At 42.8% G+C, this 25374-nt stretch overlaps 2 protein-coding genes across 2 annotated transcripts in view; one reads left to right on the forward strand and one right to left on the reverse strand.

Annotated features, from left to right (window-relative positions):
• The window catches only part of LOC126091932 (uncharacterized), a 41279-nt gene extending 25050 nt beyond the window's left edge, over nucleotides 1–16229 (reverse strand). Inside the window, exon 1 of the mRNA XM_049907254.1 lies at nucleotides 16097–16229. Coding sequence (XP_049763211.1) covers nucleotides 16097–16208 — 112 coding nt within the window. The 5' untranslated portion in view covers nucleotides 16209–16229. The remainder of the gene's footprint in view (nucleotides 1–16096) is intronic.
• Nucleotides 16230–16390: 161 nt separating this feature from the next.
• The window catches only part of LOC126091931 (protein Njmu-R1-like), a 120420-nt gene continuing 111436 nt past the window's right edge, over nucleotides 16391–25374 (forward strand). Inside the window, exon 1 of the mRNA XM_049907253.1 lies at nucleotides 16391–16526. Within this exon, the coding sequence (XP_049763210.1) occupies nucleotides 16450–16526 (77 nt within the window). The 5' untranslated portion in view covers nucleotides 16391–16449. The remainder of the gene's footprint in view (nucleotides 16527–25374) is intronic.

The following is a 25374-nucleotide window of genomic DNA, read 5'->3' on the forward strand; positions in this document are numbered from 1 at the left end:
ACAACTTCTCACCCATTTGCTTCACCTGGTCGAACTCAACCCAACAAGCCACCTTCCTAGATTTTGACCTCCACCTCAGAGATGGCTACATCAGTACCTCCGTCCATATCAAACCGACCAATCACCAACAATACCTCCACTTCGACAGCTGCCACCCACTTCATACCAAGAAGTTCCTTCCGTACAGCCTAGCCACCCATGGTCATCGCATCTCCAGTGATGAACAGTCCCTCTCTAAACATACCGAGGGTCTCATTGAAGCCTTCACTGACCGTAATTAGCCTCCCATCCCTGTACAAAAATAAAAAATAAAAAAAAAAATAAAATAAAATAAAAATAAAAAAAAACCTCCGTGCCTTATCTTTCCAGTCTCCCACCACCTCCCAAACTCCCACAGTCTGGCCACAGAGAAGCGTTCCCCTCATAACTCAGTACCATCTGGGACTGGAGCAACTGAATTACACTCTCCGCCTGGGTTTCGATAACATCTTGTTGGTTGGTTGGTTGGTTGGTTTGGGGGGGATGAAAGGGACCAGACTGCGACGGTCATCGGTCCCTTTTTCCAAAAAAGTAAAACCACCCAAAGAGAATAAAAAACGAACAACAGGAAAGACGTCAGACGACACAGGACAAGAAATACCCCTACAGAGATCACACGAAACAAATTAAAATCACACAGAGTGTGACAGTGGTTGGCCGACCATAGAGATAAAAAGGAAAAGCCAACCACCGAGAACACATTAAAAACTCAGCGTAAAATCGTAGGCCAATGGCCAGAATCAACACAAACGAACAGAACAAACACTCAGAGTAAATAATAAAAAACCCCTGCCCGAATAAAACGGAAAACTAAGTCAGCCATACCAGGGTCATCACATAAGAGGGCAGGGAGCGTATCAGGCAGCGCAAATGTCTGCCTGACCACAGCTAAAAGGGGGCAGGCCAACAAAATGTGGGCCACTGTCAAAGCCGCCCCGCAGCGACATACAGGAGGGTCCTCCCGGCGCAGTAAATAACTGTGTGTCAGGTGGGAGTGGCCAATGCGGAGCCGACAAAGGACGACAGAGTCCCTGCGGTTGGCTCGCAGGGATGACCGCCACACAGTCGTCGTCTCCTTGATGGCACGGAGTTTATTGGGCATGATCCGATTGCGCCATTCAGCGTCCCAAAGCGCAAAAACGTTTTGGCGGAGGACTGCCCGCAAATCAGTCTCTGGGAGGCCAACGTCCAGAGACTGTTTACTCGTGGCCTCTTTCGCCAGGCGGTCAACATGTTCATTGCCCGGGATACCAACATGACCGGGGGTCCACACAAAAACCACAGAGCGGCCACAACGCGCTAGAGTATGCAGGGACTCATGGATAGCCATCACCAGACGAGAACGAGGAAAACACTGGTCGAGAACTCGTAAACCGCTCAGGGAATCGCTACAGATAACGAAGGACTCACCTGAGCAGGAGCGGATATACTCTAGGGCACGAAAGATGGCGACTAGCTCAGCAGTGTAAACGCTGCAGCCAGCCGCCAAGGACCGTTGTTCGGAATGGTCCCCTAGAGTTAGCGCATACCCGACACGACCAGCAACCATCGAACCGTCGGTGTAAACAATTCCAGAGCCCTGATACGTGGCCAGGATGGAATAAAAGCGGCGGCGGAAGGCCTCTGGAGGGACCGAGTCCTTCGAGCCCTGTGCCAAGTCGAGCCGAAGGCAAGGGCGAGGAACACACCACGGGGGTGTACGCAGAGGCGCCCGGAAAGGAGGTGGAACTGGGAAAAACCCAAGCCCGCAGAGAAGCTCCTTGATGCGTACGGCGATCGGACAACCCGACCGGGGCCGACGGTCTGGCAGATGGACGACTGACTGCGGGAACAGGACACGATAATTTGGATGCCCGGGCAAGCTAAAAACATGGGCAGCATAAGCGGCCAGCAAACGTTGGCGTCGGAACCGCAGTGGAGGTACACCTGCCTCCACTAGGACGCTGTCCACAGGGCTGGTGCGGAAAGCACCAGTGGCAAGGCGTATCCCACTGTGGAGAATTGGGTCCAGCACCCGCAACGCAGATGGGGATGCTGAGCCATAAGCTAGGCACCCATAATCCAGGCGAGACTGGATTAACGCCTGGTAGAGCCGCAACAGGGTAGATCGGTCGGCGCCCCAGCGGGTGTGGCTCAAACAACGCAGGGCGTTGAGATGCCGCCAACACGCTTGTTTAAGCTGCCGGATATGAGGCAGCCAAGTCAACCGGGCATCAAAAAGGACACCCAAAAACCTGTGGGTCTCCACCACAGCAAGAAGTTCGTCGGCAAGATAAAGCCGCGGCTCAGGATGGACCGTTCGGCGCCGGCAGAAATGCATAACGCGGGTCTTGGCAGCCGAAAACTGAAAACCATGCGCTACAGCCCAAGACTGCGCCTTGCGGATTACGCCCTGTAGCTGACGTTCAGCTGCTGCAATGCTAATAGAACTATAGTAAAGACAGAAGTCGTCAGCATACAGGGAAGCGGAGACAGAATTTCCGACTGCCGCAGCGAGACCGTTTATTGCAATTAAAAACAGGCAGACGCTGAGGACAGAGCCCTGGGGTACCCCGTTCTCCTGGACGAGGGAGGAACTATACGAGGCCGCGACTTGCACGCGGAAGGTACGATACGACAGAAAATTTCTGATAAAGATCGGCAGAGGGCCCCGAAGACCCCATCCATGAAGCGTAGAAAGGATGTGATGACGCCATGACCGATGTAACCACCGCATCAATGGCATCAGTTGAGAGAGGCTCAATAGCGGCAGTGGAGGAGAACAAGTCCCAGTCAGCCTTATTCATAGCCCATCTGCTAGGGCGCCCAGAAGAGTGACGCTGTGGTAGTGACAGAAAAATCGGAAAGTGGTCACTACCACACAGGTCGTCATGCACACTCCAGTGGACAGATGGGAAGAGGCTAGGGCTACAGATTGAAAGGTCAATGGCGGAGTAGGTGCCATGCGCCACACTGAAGTGTGTGGAGGCACCATCATTCAAAATCGAGAGATCGAGTTGCGACAATAAATGCTCAACGGTGGTGCCTCGACCTGTTGCCACTGACCCACCCCACAGAGGGTTATGGGCGTTAAAGTCGCCCAGTAATAAGAAAGGTGGCGGCAATTGGGCTATCAGCGCAGCCAGGACATGCTGCGCGACATCACCCTCCTGTGGAAGGTAAAGACTGCAGACGGTAAGAGCCTGCGGCGTCCACACCCTAACAGCGACAGCCTCTAAAGCTGTTTGTAGAGGGACAGACTCGCTGTGAAGAGAGTTAAGGACATAGATGCAGACGCCACCAGACACCCTTTCATAAGCTGCTCGGTTCTTATAATAAGCCCGATAGCCACGGAGGGCGGGGGTGCGCATTGCTGGAAACCAAGTTTCCTGCAGAGCAATGCAGAGGAAAGGGTGAAGGCTGAGAAGTTGGCGGAGCTCAGCTAGATGGTGGAAGAAACCGCTGCAGTTCCACTGGAGGATGGTTTTGTCCATGGCTGAGAAAGGCGTGCCGGGACTGGGACGGCAGATTACGCCGCTGGGTCACCTGCTGCCTCCGATTGAGCACCCGTGCTAGTGCTATTGCTATTCACGGCGTCTGAGGGACCGGCGAGATCGAGGTCCTCAGCGGACGCCAGAATCTCCACCTCGTCCGCAGACGCAGAGCTAGAAGGTTGCGATGGGGTGGCTACCACCGCGCGTTCCTTGGGCTTAGAGCTGCTCTTCTTTGATTTCTCACGCTGCTCCTTGGGTTTAACTGGCTGGGAGGGCTTCACAGATTCAGTCTCCGGGACTGAGGAGGATCGGGAAGCCCTTCGACCTGCAGATTGTGGGCACTTACGCCACTGTCGATCGTCAGCCTTCCCGCCGGTGGAGACCTGGGAAGGGAGGGACCCAAGGGACCCCTTGCGAGCGTGAGAAGCCGAAGAAGTTGGACACTTCTCCGGCTTAGAAGCGGGGACCGACGTCCCCGATGGGGGGCATGGTGTTGCTCCTGAGGTAGGTGGCACAGGAGCAATCCGGTGGGTAGAGCCCCCCACTGGCAAGGGGGCAGGAGGAGTTGTACCACTCGTCGATCCGGCCGGAAGGCGCGAAACTGATGGGGCTAGCACAGGTGTTGTAGCAGCGGCGTAGGAAGTTGTCATTCTCACTGGATGTAATCGGTCGTATTTCCGTTTGGCCTCAGTATAAGTCAGTCGGTCCAGGGTCTTATATTCCATGATTTTGCGCTCTTTCTGGAATATTCTGCAGTCTGGCGAGCAAGGTGAATGGTGCTCCCCGCAGTTGACGCAGATGGGAGGCGGGGCACATGGAGTATCGGGATGAGATGGGCGTCCGCAATCTCGACATGTGAGGCTGGAAGTGCAGCGGGAAGACATATGGCCGAACTTCCAGCACTTGAAGCACCGCATCGGGGGAGGGATATAGGGCTTGACGTCACATCGGTAGACCATCACCTTGACCTTTTCCGGTAAAGTATCACCCTCGAAGGCCAAGATGAAGGCACCGGTAGCAACCTGATTGTCCCTCGGACCCCGATGAACGCGCCGGACGAAATGAACACCTCTACGTTCTAAGTTGGCGCGCAGCTCGTCATCAGACTGCAAAAGGAGGTCCCTATGGAAAATAACACCCTGGACCATATTTAAACTCTTATGGGGAGTAATAGTAACGTTAACATCCCCCAACTTGTCACAAACAAGTAACCTGCGTGACTGGGCGGAGGATGCCGTTTGTATCAGTACTGAGCCAGAGCGCATTTTAGACAAGCCCTCCACCTCCCCAAACTTCTCCTCTAAATGCTCGACGAAGAACTGAGGCTTTGTGGAGAGAAAAGACTCCCCATCAGCTCTCGTGCAAACTAAGAATCGGGGCGAATAACTGTTACCTCCATCCTGGGACTTACGCTCTTCCCACGGCGTGGCCAGGGAGGGGAACGTTTTCGGATCGTACTTCTGAGAATTAAATTGAGCCCGAGAACGCTTAGAGACTGCTGGCGGCTGGCCGCCAGCGAGAGATGATGTACCACGCTTCATTGCGGGTCATCCGCCTTGATGCCACCTACTCCGACCAAGGGCCCTCCCCACGGGCGCCACCCAGCCACAGCAAAGGCCACCTGGCAGGATGGCCGTTGCCGGGAGTCCTGATACCCCAGGAGGATAGGCATCTACTCCTTGGCATACGTGGGGAGTTAACGGCGCAGGCATCAGTAGAGCGATCCCTGTGTTGTCAGGGGGCTACAACCAAGAGGGTACATGGCGGCCCCACCACAACGGACTGGTTACCGTGCTGGATCTTAGGTGCAAAACTGTCCAAGGTCGTCGTCGCAGTTAAAAGAAACACTGCAGAGGGCAGCGTGGTAATCGCACCCAGGGACGTATCCCCGCCCTAAAGATTGAAAACGAGCGGGACACCATTGCAACGACGTGAAAGCCGGCTAAAGGTCTAATTGCACGACGGATACAGTGCACCATGTAAGGCGCCCTTCCCCAATTGGCTCGCTCTTCGGAATAATTTAGAAAGATGGAGGTCAAACCCGAGAGTGGACCATCACATAAGGCCAAAACATGTGAGACTCCTTTTAGTCGCCTCTTACGACAGGCAGGAATACCGCGGGCCTATTCTAACCCCCGAACCCGCAGGGGGGAAAACATCTTGTTGTGCCCAGTAATGAGAAATGTCCTACCCACTACCCTTCCCACCCCTCCTACCATGGTATTCCGCTGTCCACCGAACCTACACAATATACTCGTCCATCCTTACACAACCCCTGCTCCCAATCCCTCACCTCATGGCTCATACCCCTGTAATAGACCTAGATGCAAGACCTGTCCCATACATCTTCCTAGCACCACCTACTCCAGTCCGGTCATTAACATTACCTATCGCATCAAAGGCAGGGCTACCTGTGAAACCAGTCATGTGATCTACAAGCTAAGCTGCAAGCACTATGCTGCATTCTATGTAGGCATGACAACCAATAAGCTGTCTGTCCACATGAACGGCCACCGACAAACCTTGGCCATAAAACAAGTGGACCACCCTGTAGCTGAACACACTGCCAAACATGATACCCCTCATCTCAATGACTGCTTCACAGCCTGTGCCATATGGATCCTTCCCACCAACACTAGCTTTTCTGAATTGCACAGGTGGGAACTTTCCCTGCAATACATCATACATTCCCTGGCCTCAACCTTCATGAATCACTGTCTTCACCCATCCAGCCCCCTCCCTGTTCCCATTCCAGCACTAAACAGCTGTCATTTCACTGCCACACCTAGTCTTTTAATTTATTTTATTTTTATTTTCATTTATCTCCTTTCCGCTACTTACCCCCTCCGCACCTTCTCTCCCACCCTCCGTCTAAACTGCAACACTTCACTCTCCGCCATTCCCACCATACTATCCCTCCCCCTCCCCACACCAGCCTCCTCCTTACCCCCACCCAGTCACCACTCCCATCATGCACTGGAGCTGCTGCTCACAGTGTAGTTTCAGCTCTCTGAGACTGCAGATGTGTATGCAAATTGCACTGGCATGAGTGTGTGTGCGCATGTGAGTATGTGTGTCTACTGCTGACAAAGGCCTTAATGGCCGAAAGCTATGATTGTGTGAATCTTTTTATTGAGCCTATCGTGGTTCAGCATCTCTGCTATATGGTGAGTAGCAACTTTCCTTCTCTCGTATTGTTGAAGATGAAGAATGGCAAGATCAAGGATTTTGGCAACAGAGATGCAGTATGAAGCAACAGCTGTAGGATCCCCACAACATGAAGTAGTAAAAAAATATGCACTCAACGAAAATAACCAAGGGCCTGAATTAAGAACGGAAGAACGGAGAAAGGAAACTGTAGGACTATAACATATGTGAAACTAGGGAATTGCCAGAAGAATTCCCGGTTACACTAATTATCCAAATACCAAATAAACAGGGCATGGTACCAGAAAATTCAGTGAGAACAAAAATATCAGTTCCTTAATCTTATGCTGTCTACATAGTGGTGTGAATCATAAACAAAAAATTGAAAAAAAAATCGAGTATACGTGAAATTGCCTTTCTCACTGGCACAAATGCTACTTCATGTCGTGTGGAAGTACAAACAACAGTGGGTGACAGGATATTGCCCTTCTGAACAGCTGTACACTGAGTGGAGGCTTTCCAATGTGGGCACGCAGCAAAGAAAATGGTGTTATCCAGATTCACCATGTTGACACACGGTGCGACAGGCTCCATCACCACTTAAGGTAATATCCATTTTGCCATATGACAGTCAAAGTTTTCTGGAGTGTCACTCTGTCACTCTCTTATGGACAGCCACACCATCAATGTCCAATACTACTGCAACTTTGTGCTGTACCATCTGCAACATACACTTCGGCAAAAACATCCGGGTTTGCTGCACAATACACTCTTATTCCATGGTAGTGCTACAGCCCACACTGCAGACATCATCAAGAATTGTGTATAGTGGTGGAGGTGGGAAATCCTCTCTCACCCACCCTATTCACCAGACCTCAACCCATGCAACTCCGACCTCATTCCACAACTGAAGAAACCATTGGTTGGCAGGTACTTTGCAAACAGAGCGGATATTCTCACAGCATTTTGGTGACACGTGGCACACACTGGTGGTGGTGCCAATAGCACTCAATGTCTTTCCCACTTCCCCATAGTTGGCAATGTTGTGTGGATGCACAGTGCGACTAATTTGAAGGACAGTAGTTGATTCATTCTTGTTCCATCTGTATTTGTGCACATTAAATTCACATGTAGTTCCAGTGCATTTATTTCTTCTAACTCTTTGCCATGACCTACTGTACTGGAACCCTACTGTAATCGTACGTTGGCAGATACACTATGCGCATAATGGAATTCCCATCTTTTTGCATTAATGCAAGATATATCACAGTTGCCATGAATTATGGGCTGACCCTCACATATTGAAGGAAAAACGAATGGACTGGAAAGACACACAGCATCTGTCAGTATGGGCAATCCAGGAAATAAAGCAAAAGAATACATGCAAGAATCCATGTTGCATACACCTATGCGGACAGCAATTACTCCCTGCTATGCCTAAGAATTTAGCAATGTAATTAACTATTTCACAACCAAAAAGTGTCAGAGTTTGTAATACCTCAAGTAAAGTACTAAAATCCTATTCTTCATACATGGAGTAATCATAAAGTTTCAATTATCACCTCAAGAAACTCAAGCTTCATCCACAAAACTTGGTGATGAGTTTGTCCTTCTCCAGATATTCAATCTTCAATGTGACACATTTTTTTCCCAATGATGGCTGACTTATTTCAAATGGCTCTGAGCACTATGGGACTTAACATCAGAGGTCATCAGTCCCCTAAAACTTAGAACTACTTAAACCTAACTAACCTAAGGACATCACACACATCCATGCCTGAGGCAGGATTCGAACCTGCGACCTTAGCGGTCGCCCCGGCTGACTTGGTCAAGGCTTTGGTTGGAAGTATGTGCATTTGGCTGTTCACCTGAACCGTTAGTTTAATCAGCTCATGTACATTTGCTTTCCATTTGTTTTACTTACAGGGGACATGAAAAATTTATATTACAATAATTTTTACACTAATAAATAATAACATAACAGTAAAATGATACTTCTATTAAATGCTATATATTTTAATGGGTTATCACAGGTTGTACCTGGCTCAAATTACCAATTTGCCCAAAATGAATTCATATACTGACAGTATTTCACTATCAGTGCTTCATGTAGCTTTCTTTTCAATGAACCTAAATTCATCTGCATTGACTTGTTCACTTTTAATTTATAATAAATTTTTGTTCCCATGTATTGAGGAGCCTGGGCATACAGTTTGAACTGGTGGGTAGCAAGCATGAAGTTTTCTTTCTTTCTTTCTTGAGTCGTGTGTGAACAAACTGATTATCTTTGAATAATTCCTGTTTTGTATGCATAAAGATAATAATCTCATAAGTATATTAGGATGAGAAAATTAATTACTGTAGTTTTACAAATAATGGACAAGATGGTTCTTTATGATGTAAGTGAACATGTTCCGAAAGATTTCTTTTCTGAATCTTTAATATGCACACTATAGTCAAGTTTCCACAAAAAACAATACCAGACCTAATAACAGATTAAAGGTAACCTATATATGCTGCTTTTAGTGTGTCCATGTCAGTTGCAGTTGTTAATATTTGCATTGCAAATGAAAAGATGCTCAATTTGTTAGCTAGGAGTTCAATGTGTGCCTGCCAGCTCAATTTTTTATCCAAATTTAATCCTAAGCTTTTAACCAAGTTAATTTCTTTTATATCTTGGTTGTTGCAAATAGTCTTATTCTGCTTGCATTTTGACTGTTTGGTCTTGAATTTCATCATGTGGGTCTTAGAAATGTTTAAATTCAATCCATTTAGCTGAAACAAAGCTTCTAAGGCACTGTGGGTACTGATCAGTCACACGAGAATCCGCCCTCCATCCTGATTTTCAACAAAGTAGTATTACCTGCAAATATAACTGACAGGTAGCTGATATTTAATGGTAAACATTCACATAGAACAGAAATAAGAGGGGGGGGGGGGGGGGGGGGGGGAGGCACAGCCAATACTTTCCAGTCAAAATAATAATTTGACCATTTAAAGAAATGCTAATTCTTTCCTTTCTGTTCCATAATGTTTGTTTTGTTTGTAAATAAGGAAGGCATGGTTTACAGAACCAAAGCCTTTGTGCTTTTGCAGAAGCTTTCTGGCACCTTACTGTTTCTGGCTAATTATGTACTCATTTTCCAAGCAAAAATGGTTAGTGTATATAGTGTATTTTCCCTGGTTGAAAACCAAAGTGATTATCTAGGATAATAGAATATTTTGAAATTAAGTTTTGGATTTTGGTATCATCAACTTTTTTTAAACATTTTAGATATGACCAGTGTTATGGATGCAGCATGTTGCTTAGTTGGGAGACCATATTGAACTCACAACTTTCTGACTGCTTAGAGAGCCATTTTCTCACCTGGTGGCAAAAGGCAGAACTATTTTTTTTCTGCATACTCCACAAGCACACCGATTAATGAACAAACCTACAATGTTTCAGCATCCTGCAATGTATACAGCATGTACTGCAGCACTCAGTACACGATCAGTTTAACTACAGCTTCCAGATAGATAACTTAACTACCATCATACATCCCAAGTGAAAAAATGGTCCTCTTTTATGATGAAGCTAGTATTATAATGAAGCTTAATGGAGAAACTTCACAACTTGGAAAAAAAAAATATTTTCTTTAAAATTAATAACCAATTTCTTGCAAATGGACTGTCAATGAACTTGGATAAACCACAATAAATATGATTCTCACTAATGTGATGCATCTTAGAATATTTCTCAAGTGTGTGGGACCCGTACCAGATAGGACTATCAGGGTATATTGAATGAGTACAAAGTAGGGCAGCACGAATGGTCACAGCTTTGTTTTATCCATGGGAGAGTGTCACAAAGATAATGAAGGAACTGAATTGGAAGACTCTTGAAGACAAATTTACAGAACCGGCTTTAAATGACTACTCTATGGATATACTACAGCCCCCTACATAAACACACACACAGGGATCGTGAGCATAAGATTAGAATAATTATTGCAAGCACAGAGGCATTCAAACAATCATTCTTCCCATGCTCCATATGTGAATGGAACGGAGAAACACTATTAATTGGTACAATGGGAACTACCCTCTGCCATGCACCTCCTGTTTGTTTACAGAGTATAGATGTAGGGTAAATCAATAAATGAAACAATGTTCTAAGGTCTTAGGTGTCTATGTTTATAAGAACTAGAAATGTAAGTCACACATTACAAATGCTCTTAAACATCTAAGATCAGCAATTTGTGTGTTATGGGTGGTATTTAGGAGGTGAAAAATGTCAAAAATTTGATTTACTTTTCTTATTGTCATTCACTAATGTCTTATGGCATCATATTCTATTTAATTTCCCAGTGACAAAAAAAAAAAGTTTATTGCACAAAAGTGAGTACCAAGGATAATATGTGGTATCCACTCTAGAACCTCTTGTACACAGTTCTTTAAACAGTTATGCATGCTGGCAACAGCCTCACAGTATGAAGTATGTTGTCAACAATCAACCACAGTTCAAACCAACAGTATCATTCATCAATGTAATGCTAGAAGGGGAAATGACTTACACTATCCATTACTTTGCATTAGTGTAGCACAGAAAGGAGTGAACATTCGCCCATAAAAGCCTTCAGGTCAATTGAATCTATCAATAACAGGCTTTGGCTTTGATCAGTGATGTAACGACATTGTGGCATGTGACATTGTGCATGTGCAAACAGAAACAGAACAGCACACTGACAGTATTTGTTTTTGTGTTTATGTTATTTTTTGACTATTTGTGTAGATGATAGTGAGCTTTAGTGTACCCTGATGTCTAGGTTAGGCAGAAAGATGAAAGTCTGATTGGGTTCTGGCAAAGCCCAAGAATGCGAATACAAAATCTTAGTTGGGATGACATATGATCTGTAGAATAGTGTGAGGTCTAGGTTAAGTTGAAAGATGGTCCAATTATGATCCACGGAACATTCAACTAACTAATTAACCAACCAACCAACCATGGGTGTCTGCACAAATGAATCCTAGAGGGGGGGAGGGGGGGGGGGGGGAGATTCTGAAATTGGTGGTCCTGATATAACTGATTTGGTAAGTTTAAGAATTTGCAGTACCCAAGTACTAAATTTGACAAGAAGTACATAAAACAAATAATTGATGGTTTCAAGTCAATACTGTCTGAAGGTAAGTTACTTTAATACCTAAAGAATACATATGCTTCACTAATGTATGCTTTTTGAACCTCAGCATGAAAAGGAATGCTCCCTTCACGATTGGAAATTACATCCCCATATGATTAAATTCAATGAACCCAAAAAATTAAGAAATAAAACCAGACAACATTCAGAAAAGATTTTTGTTTATATACCAGTCTGTTTTGGTTGATCCTGAAAATTAAAAATGTGGAAAATAAAACCTTCAGAAAATGCTATTGTTAGCAAAAGAAGTGGCTTGTTCAACTGATTCTTGAGTATCGTTGATCAATCTTACCAGGTTTATTTAATATGAGAGAGAGAGAGAGAGAGAGAGAGAGAGAGAGAGAGAGAGAGAGAGAGAGAAACTCCAAAAAATATCCATGCAAATTTAGCAAGAGCAGGGGGGAGCGACAGTTAAAAACTAAGTTTTTGGCACAGGTTAATTTAGTCGGTGCGTGAGCATTACAAAGGCACTCAACAGACTCCAGTAGCAGGCACTGCAAGAAAGATAGACAACACAGTAAGGTTTACTATTGAAATTCTGAGACAGTATGCTCCAGGAGAGTTGGGTAACATATTATGTCTTACTACATACATCTCTTAAAATGATCACAACAAGAAAATCAGAAAAATTAGAGGTAATACGGAGGTTTAACACAACAATCATTATTCCCACACATCATTCATGAATAGAGACAGCGAGGGGGAAAAGAAGAGTGGTACCAGAAGTACCTCCTTCACACACTGTAAGGTGAGTTGGAGAATGTAGATGTCATCGGCAAAACTGCCACTGATTAATACGTGTCATAGTTGGGTAACACAAAATAAATTTTAAAAACATTTATTGAACATTAGACAATCAATAACACCCTCCTTGCTCACAATATTTGCATCTATGTTTATGGATTTATTGCATATTTTCATGGTGATTTTTTTTTTTTTTTTTTTTACTGCCATAAAGTTCAATACAATATGTTTTGACAACTACATTTGTTTTGGGTTACTAGGGTACACTGTAATATAGTTCAGCAATGGATGAGATGCAGGTGGAGAAAACTAGCAAAACACCCCCCAAATTAGCTGGTACAACTGAAGATCTTTTGAAATTTTACACTTTCTTCTGCTCTTATAGCACAGAAACCGGTATTTTCTATTCTCAGTTGATGCATTTGCTTCCACAGATGGAGGACAATTGTACATACTTATGACATGACAAAACCATGGTCTTCAGAGTCTACTAAACTTGCTCTGTCATTTGAATACTCAATGCCTTCTCAGCAAGTGATGACAGATTTTCTTTGGTAAACTACTGCTGTGATTAATTTGTGTGCAGCATGAATGGAAATTGGGAATGGATGTAAGGCAGGTATACTGCAGTCATGCATATTTTGTAGTTGGAATACTTTTATTTATTTAATCTGATAGGTGACAACATCCATGCTCCAAATTGGAATGGTTACTTTTAGCAGCTCGATAAGCGGTGTCCGAGGTAGGGACAGAGAACAGGTTGGGGATTCAATTTTGGAAATGTTCTATAAATCTCCATATCAAAGATGAGTGCCGAAATCACACACAGGAAAAAAGAATAATTTTCTGCGAACAGCTGTTATTCAAACAAATCACAGTTACATTGTAAATGCTCAGCAACAGTAGATTGTGGTTTAGTACACAAAAAATGTTAATCATAACTGAAATGTGTGAGAGTTTTGTAATGAATAAAATGTCTGTAGCACAGCTTCCAGGAGGGGGGACGTGTCCTTTGTTGTCCTCCAGTGCAGACACCTATGTCACTGACACTCACACATAACTTCACTACATCCATACAAATATGCTTCAGTAAGGTAAATGAGAAGGGGAGAAAGAGGGGGGGGGGGATTGGTTAAAGGAATTAGCATTTGAGGTTTCCAGACAATGTGGTTCTTCTAGCCAGGTATGGAAAAAGATCTCAAAAAAATGGCAGTGCCGATCAAAACTACTAGGAATGAAACTAATAGGATGAAATTAAATGCAAAGAAAATAAAAATAATGACAACAGGGGGAGATGAAAGGATAAAAATAATGTTGTATGGATTAATAGTGTGCTGTGTTACACACACACACACACACACACACACACACACACACATATTCATAAAAGAACTGTGTGTCACCTGGGGGAGGAGAGATTTATCAATGATGGGAAATAGTTGTTGCAATTGATTTTGTTGTTGCAATATATTCCTGGGATGATGGTCTTACTGAAATTATACCTGTAATCCTGAAGCTGAATAAGTAACTGATACATGTGTTATAAATATCATGGACTTCATTTGCATTTGGTTAGTAAAACACTATTATACCTCACTACACTGTCTACTCTCTCAATGGAGTCCGTACCTCTTAGAGATCAAGCCCCAAAGTGGTAGGTCAAGAAATGTAGCTAAAGAAGATGCATGATGAAGTCACAGAAAAAAATTACACAAGGAAAAGGAAACACACCTCAAAATTTTTCAAATGAAATAATCAAGGCAGACATGCCAGAGAATGTCAATGCTGGAGTAGGCTCAAGCAAAGAATCACACAGGTCAGAGAGCAATTTCTGGGATACGTGAAGGGAAAAATCACAAAAAAAAAAAGCATAGATCAAACAAACAATTATTTCACAAATGGAAGACAGGAGGATCTACGGAGAGAAAGTGAGCAAGTTAAAAAGAAGTGCCTATAACAAGACTGCAAGAAAACTGGACAACTTTTAAGGAATGGAAAATATGATATTCTGTATGAAAGAATAAGGAATAATTATGGCTTACAGAAAGATAAGGGACTTTACTATATAAATTTTCAGCAAAGATGAACTGAAAATGTCAAAAATTGTGAGGAAGCCTGAAAAGAAGGGAAACAGCAAGAGCCAGAACTGAAGGATACTGGGCACAAACCCAGAACCTGAATCTCTAGATGATGTGGATACGGATGACAGGGCCATCCATATTAGTAGAGGAAGTACAGACTGCAGTAGTTCCAATAAAGATTGGAAAAGCAGTAAAACTCCCTCTCAGGAGACACCACATTACCGTAGCACCGTCTGTGTGGGCCGAGAGGGTTTGCATGTTTCAAAGAAGTGGCGTCAGCATAGCTGATGGCAGAGTCTTCCAAGCTGGCCTAGTCTCTGCAGACAAACCATACGAAGACAGTCTCACAATATCCCATCTTTCCCACTTCCAGTCTTCATGTTTACTTTCCCTGTTCTATCAGGTGTGCTGAGCTTAAAGCCCTGGGAAGATACTGTGGCTACGGAATTACAACCTGATATATTGCCCGGTCCTTCAGGGTGAGAGTTGAATCAGTGGGCCGGCTCCTCAGCATCCGTAACAAATATTTTCTCAGCTTGAGATCTCAGTCAAAAACCTCAGGAAAAGAGCTAGATTGGATCTTCAGAGAGACAAAAATGGCCAAGGAAAAGTACTATGCATGTAACAACATGGAAAGTGCACAGTTTGGGCACGGTTTGGGTACAAAGAAAAGAGAAGTATTCCAGGAACTAGGGAGGTTGAAGGTAGATGTGTGTGTCCTCAATGAATTAAAACTCAAGGGTATGGGAAATAAAAATATAACAGATTTTTACAGTGGCATTAAAATGGAGGAAAGGTTCAAGAAAGGTAATTCAGTAGGTGTCCATACAAGGCCCAAGAGATATCAAATGCTGTGAGGAAATAGGTGAAAGGATAATGACAATAGAAATTTCAAAATAGGGCCACAAAGTTATTATTGTCGGCGCTGATTCGCCTACATATGATGTTAACACAAAAATCAGCTGAGTAAAAAAATTAAAAAAATAGAAACGAAGCTTAGGAGCCGTTGGAGGTTTTTTAAACGTGGACATAAGCGAAAACAGAAAATCAACAATACCGGTACACAAGGTAGAAACGTAGAAAACGAAATTGGATTAGACGTGTACTGAAAAAAAAACATGATAATTTAGAAAGGCTTTTTAGGATAAGTGATGGGAAAGAGATGAGGCGTCACGTACAGAAGAAGACTCAGATATTGGCGATCTGATTAATGGGTTTAAACAAAATCCAAGGACTTGTTCCGAGAGCATAAAAGTGATGATGTCTAGTAAACAAGCACACAATACTTATGATGTCTAGTAAACAACCACACAATACTTCAATGTCACTGTATACATTAAACATTGTCATTCGAGTCAAAATAATTTCAGATTGTTCTTCGCATTTATGTGGCAGTTGCTATTACATTGTGCGTAGATACGGGCGAAATTACCTAGATTGGCTAAATATTCCACAGAGTCGGGCAGCTTGCCGTCAGGCTCAAAATTATCTTCGAATGTCATAGGGCTGTTCTCCTGCGACTCTACAGCTGGCCACGGATCCATAACAAGATGTTGACAAGCGGGGAGGCGTACTCTTGTCAGTACGCACGTGTCACAAATTAAACATAGTGTTCTTTTATCAGTGCTACCAGTATAAGTTTACGATTACAGGCTGTCACAGGCGTTGAAGTGTGGAACATTTAAAATAGTTTGAAAGCAGTTAAGAGACTGAATTACTTTCAAAATACTTCGGCATCTGCATGAAACCCTTTTATCAGCAGTGTTATCCTAAATGTAGTTCGAAATGGCAGTGTCAGGAACGGAGAAAAGCCACAACGCATCCGGTTCGTCATTTGCTGTTTACCTGTGTAATATTAACAGGTAACGTTATGTAAACATTTTATGTATTATTAAAAAATAAATTGGGACATAGACAATGAAATCAGGGTGTTTCTAATCATAGCGCATTGTATTTTTTAATTGATGGAAAATACTTTTTTCTTAGTATGTTGGCAGAATAGACTAGTTCTGTATTGTATGTCAAACAGATTACGATGCGTGAACTATTAAACTAGTCCTAACAATTGTTGCGCATTACGTCATTTTGCCTCCCACAGCTGTCACTTTTTCCTTTATTTACATATGCGGTATATAAAAACGGTAATAATTGTAGAATTTCCTTCGTAGAACATTTTTGAAAATCACTTAAGTTCATATTTGTACAATAGTAATCAAAAACTGATAGCTGCAGGCGGCATCAAATCTTTCAAATGCGATGTACATGGTATGCAACTAGTGCTGAACTTCAGATTTCAGTCATTTCTTGGGATAATGATAGCGACTATAATAATTCAAGTACTTTCCACATACCGTGATGGAATACACCAGTATTCTTCCAATTCTGCCCATGTACCCTCCACGTAAGTTGATAGCTGTTGCCTGTGATAAAAATCAAAATATGTGACACACAATATGACAAAAAATCATATAAAAAGAGTTAAAGTGCATCTGTGTAATTTGTAATTAACCATCTTAATGTAGACTCCTATAGATACTGTAAATGACAGGTGTTCAGTCTAGAATCTAATACACAGCAGATACTTAGCAAGTCATACACAGTGGATGATTACAGACAGCCATTATTTAGACAAGGTATCATCCACATAATTTCCACCGCATTGAGAAAGGCATTTCTCCAGCTTCCATCCATAAAATATAAAAAACAGAGAAAAAACCCAGCCATTACTTAGCATGATACAACTGAATGTGCAGTACCTTAGAAAGAAAATCAGTATCTTGCAGGTATTTGTAAACGAGCATTCCCCACAAGTGTTAGTATTAATTGAACATGGTCTAAAATGTAATGAAATTAATCATTATAAACTAGGTGGTTATGTCCTGGTAAACAGTTATTCTAGGAAACAGCTTAAGGGTGGAGGTATGGCAAATTGTAGGCAAACTGGTCCCAATGACCTTACTGTACTTGGACACCTTAACATTGATGCAAACTCCAACATAGCTAACATGAAACCTGTAGATATATCAGCTTCATACAATCTTAGAAATGTAGTTACCAGAGTCTTCGCGTTCTAGTTCTACCAGGATAGATTATGCAATTATTAACAAGATTGCTGAAGACACTGTCAAGTACAGTAACATAGATTTTCATTACTCAGACCACCGTGCACGACAGATAGAGTATAGAAAAACAGTTCCTAAAATAATACCAAAAACTTTTGAAAAGAAACAAGTCAGAAGCGATAGTAACATCAACTCTCTGAAAATTAAACTAGCTGAGGAGAAGTGGGATAGGCTCTAACAAGTGGAAGGATCAGATAACAAATGGGGCGAGTTTTATAACATCCTATTGAGACACTTTGATTCAGAGTAGAAGAAATAAAAAACTCGGACCTTGTTAAACTCGAAGGCAAAATTTTCATGGCCTGTATGTCTCATACAGATGAACAAAACTGGACATTTTCAAATGAAAATATAACACAGCTAAGAAAATCTTTAAAGCGAAACATTAAAACCTTAGAAAACAATATCCATCTTTTTTATTTGCAGCTCCTTGTATTGGCCATGTTTGCGGTTAAATTTTTTGGATTTGAGGTCTGCCAGTTATGCAAAACACCGTTTTTCTCAGTACCCAAACATGTTTCGGCACCACTGTGCCATCATCAGTGGGTTTTCGTTTTTATTTATTCTTTACATTTGGTGAGCATGAATTTTCTGGACCATTTTTGTGTTAATTATGACAGATAGCTTGTCATGTTTTCGTGTGGCAAGCACTTCCATTCTCCGCATCATGCTGAGATGTTATGATGCATACGTAGCTACAACAAGTATTTTCCACAAATAATGTAGTAAAACTCTTTTCACTACACCAGAACACAGTGTGATTCATGTTCACCAAATGTAAAGAATAATTAAAAACGAAAACCCACTGATGATGACACAGTGATGCCACAACATGTTTAGGTACTGAGAAAAATGGCGTCTTGCATAACTGACACCTCAAATCCAAAAAATTCTTAGAAAACACATCCGCAGTAATGAGATCTCTCAATCTACAAATGTAAGCAAGCCATTGTGGAAACTGATAATGAGTATCGAAAAACCTCCACAACTAGGGACGAAAAAACCGCATACATTACCCAGCGTGTTAATATTATAAGAGAACCAAAAGCATTATGTAACCTTTTTAATAAACATTTCATATCACCAACAGGAAATCAAACACACCCATTAGAAATGTACTGAGAGATACTGAATCACACTCTTCAAGCAGTGAGTTTGGAATTTGATGAGGTTAAAGAAAATGATATAAGTAAAATAATCCTCACATTAAATAACAAATACTCAGCTGGGTGGGATGATATGCTGAGTGTAGTAGTTAAAAATGCATAAAATAAATAGTTAAATCACTAATGTACCTTATAAACTTTAGTATTAGAGAAAGCACTTATCCTAGTAGTCTAAAAATTACCATTGTTAAACTAGTGCATAAAAAGGGGACTACAAAAGAGGTTTCAAACTACTGCACAATATAACTGATCACTACCCTTAGAAAAGATTTTGAAATGGTTATCCTTGCTCAGTGCTCTGCTTATTTTACAAAGAACAAATTGTTAACAGAAACACTGTATGGCTTTAGGAAAGATCAGTGCACAACTATTGCAGTTGTTGAATTTCTCCATAAAGTGTACACCCACCTAGACCAAGATATGAAGACAGCAAACATATTCTTAGATCTTTCCAAAGCCTTCAACTCATCAACCATGGGTTGCTCATTAAGAAACTGAAGGCTTACAACATGAAAACATGAAGGGCTCATCTATGCAATTACTCACTACATACCTGACCTAAACTTTCATGTAAAATAGATAATAAGGTAATAGATTTCCAGTCTTCTAGAGATACAGTAATCCAGGAGGCACCACAGGGATCGATCCTTGACCCCTTTCTCATCTGGTTTATGTCAATGACATGACAGAACCCTTCAACTCACATCTAGTAACCTACACTGATGACACCTCCCACTTATATTATGATAAAGACTTTGAGACTTTAGACTCAGCTGCAACTAAGGGTGTGACAGAAGTGACCACACGTTTTCTACATCACCAACATCAGTAAATCCAAGCTGTTGTTTTTGTTGTTGTTGTTGTTGTTGTGGTTGTGGTCTTCAGTCCAGAGACTAGTTTGATGCAGCTCTCCGTGCTATTCTATCCTGTACTAGCTTCATCATCTCCTAGTACCTACTGCAACCTACAGCCTTCTGAATCTGCTTAGTATATTCATCTTTTGGTCTCCCTCTACAATTTTTACCCCCCACTCTGCCCTCCAGTACTAAATTGGTGATCCCTTGATGCCTCAGAACATGTCCTACCAAACGATCCCTTCTTCTAGTCAAGGTGTGCCACAAATTTCTCTTCTCCCCAATTCTATTCAGTACCACCTCATTAGTTATGTGATCTACCCATCTGATCTTCAGCATTCTTCTGTAGCACCATATTTCGAAAGCTTCTATTCTCTTCTTGTCCAAACTATTTATCGTCCACGTTTCACTTCCATACATGGCCACACTCAATACAAATACTTTCAGCAACGACTTCCTGACGCTTAAATCTATACTCAATGTTAACAAATTTCTCTTCTTCAGAAACGCTTTTCTTGCCATTACCAGTCTCCGTTTTATATCCTCTTTGCTTCGACGATCATAATTTATTTTGCTCCCCAAATAGCAAAACTCATTTCCTACTTTGTGTCTCACTTCCTAATCTAATACCCTCAGCATCACCCGATTTAATTCGACTACATTCCATTATCTTCATTTTGCTTTTGTTGATGTTCACCTTATATCTTCCTTTCAAGACACTGTCCATTCCATTCAGCTGCTCTTCCAGGTCCTTTGCTGTCTCTGACAGAATTACAATGTCATCGGCGAACCTCAGAGTTTTTATTTCTTCTCCATGGATTTTAATTCCTACTCCGAATTTTTCTTTTGTTTCCTTTACTGCTTGCTCAATATATAGATTGAATAACATCAGGGAGAGGCTACAACCCAGTCTCACTCCCTTCCCAACCACTGCTTCCCTTTCATGCCCCTCGACTCTTATAACTGCCATCTGGTTTCTGTACAAATTGTAAAGAGCCTTTCGCTCCCTGTATTTTACCCCTGCCACCTTCAGAATTTGAAAGAGAGTATTCCAGTCAATATTGTCAAAAGCTTTATCTAACTCTACAAATGCTAGAAATTTAGGTTTGCCTTTCCTTAATCTGTTTTCTGAGATAAGTTGTAAGATCAGTATTGCCTCACATGTTCCAACATTTCTACGGAATCCAAACTGATATTCCCCGAGGTCAGCTTCTACCAGTTTTTCCATTCGTCTGTAAAGAATTCGTGTTAGTATTTTGCATCCGTGGCTTATTAAACCGATAGTTTGGTAATTTTCACATCTGTCAACACCTGCTTTGTTTGGGATTGGAATTATGATGTTCATATTGAAGTCTGAGGGTATTTCGCCTGTCTTGTACATCTTGTTCACCAGATGGTAGCGTTTTGTCAGGGCTGGCTCTCCCAAGGCTGTCAGTACTTGTAATGGAATGTTGTCTATTCCTGGGGCCTTGTTTCGGATTAGGTCTGTCAGTGCTTTGTCAAACTCTTCACGCAGTATCATATCTTCCATTTCATCTTCATCTATATGCTCTTCCATTTCCATAATATTGTCCCCAAGTACATTGCCCTTGTATAGACCCTCTACATACTCCTTCCACTTTTTTGCTTTCCCTTCTTTGCTTAGAACTGGGTTTCCATCTGAGCTCTTGATATTCATACAAGTGGTTCCCTTTTCTCCAAAAGTCTCTTTAATTTTCCTAGTGAGATATGGCTCTATATTCTTACATTTGCCCTCTAGCCATCCCTGCTTAGCCATTTTGCACTTCCTGTCGATCTCATTTTTGAGATGTTTGTATTCCTTTTTGCCTGCTTCATTTACTGCATTTTTATATTTTCTCCTTTCATCAGTTACATTCAGTATATCTTCTGTTACCCAAGGATTTCTACAAGCCCTCGTCTTTTTACCAACTAGATCCTCTGTTGCCTTCACTATTTCTTCCCTCTAAGCTACCCATTCTTCTTCTACTTAATTTCTTTCCCCCATTCCTCTCAATCGTTCCCTAATGCTCTCCCTGAAACACTCTACAACCTCTGGTTCTGTCAATTTATTCAGATCCCTCTCACCTTTTTGCAGTTTCTTCAGTTTTAATATACAGTTCATAACCAATAGATTGTGGTCAGAGTCCACAGCCCCTGGAAATGTCTTACAATTTAAAAGCTGGCTCCTAAATCTCTGTCTACCATTATATAATCTATCTGAAACCTTTGAGTATCTCCAGGCCTGTTCCATGTGGAACCTTGTTTTATGATCCTTGAACCAAGTGTTAGCCATGATTAAGTTATGCTGTGTGCAAAATTCTACCAGACGGATTCCTCTTTCGTTTCTTACCCCTATTCCATATTCACCTACCTATTCCTTCTCTTCCTTTTCCTACTACCGAATTCCAGTCACCCATAACTATTAAATTTTCATCTCCTTTCACTAATTTCTTTTACCTGAACATACATTTCATCAATCTCTTCGTCATCTGCGGAGCTAGTTGGCATATAAACTTGTACTACTGTGGTAGGCATGGGCTTCGCATCTATCTTGGCCACAATAATGCATTCACTATGCTAGTTCTAGTAACTTACCCGCATTCTTATTTTCCTATTCATTATTAAACCTACTCCTGCATTACTCCTATTTGATTTTGTATGTATAACCCTGTATTCACCTGACCAGAAGTCTTCTTCCTCCCGCCACCCAACTTCACTCATTCCCAGTATATCTAACTTTAACCTATCCATTTCCCTTTTTAAAATTTTCTAACCTACCTGCTCGATTAAGGGATCTGACATTCCACGCTCCGATCCATAGAACGCCAGTTTTCCTTCTCCTGATAACGATGTCCTCCTGAGTAGTCCCCGCCCGGAGATCCGAATGGGGGACTGTTTTACCTCCAGAATATTTTACCCAAGAGGACGCCATCATCGTTTAACCATACAGTAAAGCTGCATGCCCTCGAGAACTATTACGGCTGTAGTTTCCTCTTGCTTTCAGCTGTTCGCAGTACCAGCACAGAATGGCCGTTTTGGTTAATGTTACAAGGCCAGATCAGTCAATTATCCAGACTTTTGCCCCTGCAACTACTGAAAAGGCCACTGCCTCTTTTCAGGAACCTAGCGTTTGTCTGGCCTCTCAACAGATACCCCTCCATTGTGGTTGCACCTATGGTACAGTTATCTGTACCGCTGAGGCACGCAAGCCTTCCCACCAATGCCAAGGTCCATGGTTCATGGGGGGAAGCTACTAACATTTAAAACAACTGGTTATCACGAGACTGAAATAAACAATATTTGAGGTATTACATCAGCAGAAACAAATAACATTAAATTCCCTGGTGTCCACCTGGACAAAAATCTCGATTGGGTAAACCACATTACATCTATGTTATCTGAGGCTTTCACCTGGTGTCCTGTTTGAAGGTTTCTCACATGTCCATCCAAATACGATCATCGAATGCCCGTGATGTTTCGGCGAATAACCATTCTGCCATCATCAGGTGGTGCTGATGCAATGGTATGTCTGCTGCCTGCTGTTAGTATTTATGCCTTATGGGTCTAGATGCAATTAAGTCCACCAACAGCACACGGTGTGTCCGGTGGTGGGGGAAGCAGAGGCTGTGGCAGGTGGTGTGTCTCGTGTCTGCTTGCACTGTTGCTTCTTGATAGAGCTTAGTATTGGTTTCCAGGCTCTCAGAGGTATTAACAAGGACCCCTATTGATGAAGTCGTCTGTTAAGTAATTTTCTATGGCGTCTTTGGAGATGCTGTCCCAGTAGTTATTTGTGGAGGCCAGTACTTCTGTCTCGTAAGACTTAGCTGTGTGTGCAGTGTTTATGCTATGTTCTCCTTGCATATAATGGCGTGGTTGATGTAGGTGTTTGTAGTGTGGTGTTCTTTCCATCAATCTTCCACCATATGAACTGTTTGGCCAATATGGGTTGTGCCACAGCCACACAAAATTTTGTATACACCCGCTTTCTTGAGGCCGACATCGTCTTTCGCCATTCCTATTAAGGCATGTGTCTCAGCTGGTGGTCAGAAGACTTTTTGTCAGTCTTATGTTACCTTAGTAGGCTCCCTATTTTGGATGAGATGTTGCCTGCAAAAGCTGAAACACCAGATCTTGTTTTTCTTCTTCTGTTTGTTCCTCCTCTTGGTCCCTACTGCACTTCTGTTGTCGGAAGGCCCTTGATCACGGTGTCTCGTGTGGTCTCTGTTTCTTCTTGTGGTTTGACAGGTAACTGTGCAAACCTAGTGATCTGCTTTGGCAAAGGTGGTGTGGTGTGTTTGTCCCTGCACCTTTACAAGAAGGTGATAGAACCCAGCAGATGCTACATATCCTCCCCTTAGAGGCTGGTAATATGTGATCTCAGGTTTTGCTGGTGTATATGCTGTTTGAAGGATTCTTGGGTGTCCAGATGGATACGATTGTCGAATACCCATAATATTTTTGTGAATAACCATTCTGTCATCATCAGGTGGTGCTGATTCGATGGTCTGTCAGTTCCCTGCTGCTAGTATTTGTCCCTCGCGAGTCCAGATACCATTCTGTGCACCAGCAATGTGCGTTGAGTCCTGTGGTGGAGGAAGCGGAGGCTGCAGTATGTGGTGGGAGGGCCGCAGTACCTTTTTAGTGGCCGTGGCAGAATGATCTCATGTCCACTTGCACCATTGCTCCTTGATAGAACTTAGTATTTGTTTCCAGGTCTTCCTGAGTTGCGAACGAGTGTCCCTGTTGATGAGGTTGTCTGTTACGTGAATTTATGTGGCCTCTTTGAAGGTGCAGTCCCAGTAATTATTTGTGGAGACCAGTACTTTTCTCTGCTACAAATGTGTCGTCCACATATGGAAAGGATCAACTACAAATATTTCTACAACATCTAAATTCCACCTATAATAACATACAGTTCACAGTGGAAATCCAGGTAGATGCACAACTACCCTTTCTTGATGTCCTGGTTAAGACATGTGCCTTACTAGGAATGGTGAAAGACAATGTTGAAACCAAGTCAGTATGCTCAAGCAGAACATTGCATAAACACTGGACATACAGCGAATTATGATAGACAAAAGTACTGTCCTCCACAAATAACTACTGCCACTGCATCTTCAAAGAGGCCATAGAAATTTGCTTAGTGGACAGCCTCGTCGACAGGGGCACTGGTGACCAACTCCTGGAATCCAGTGCTAAGCTCTGTCAAGGATCAACAAAACAAGCAGACATGGGATCATTCCACCATTGTGGTCAAAAAGAGACAGCGGGCCCCCTCAACATCACCACCTGCCGCAGCTTCCGCATCCCCCACCACTGGACACACTGCGCACTGTTGGTGCATTGAATTACACCTGGACCCGCAAGGGATAAATACTAGTGGTAGAGAGTGGACAGACCATGGCATCAGCACCACCTGATGATGGTGGAACAGTTATTCACTGAAATATCATGATTGTATCTGGCTGGACACCCGAGAACCCTTCAAACACAGAAAATTAGCAGTAGCTTGTATGTGGTAAGTCAGCTGACAAAAATAGTCCCAAGTCAAAGACTAAAAGTTTTGTT

Source organism: Schistocerca cancellata, chromosome 7, assembly GCF_023864275.1.
Source record: "Schistocerca cancellata isolate TAMUIC-IGC-003103 chromosome 7, iqSchCanc2.1, whole genome shotgun sequence".
Taxonomy (NCBI): domain Eukaryota; kingdom Metazoa; phylum Arthropoda; class Insecta; order Orthoptera; family Acrididae; genus Schistocerca; species Schistocerca cancellata.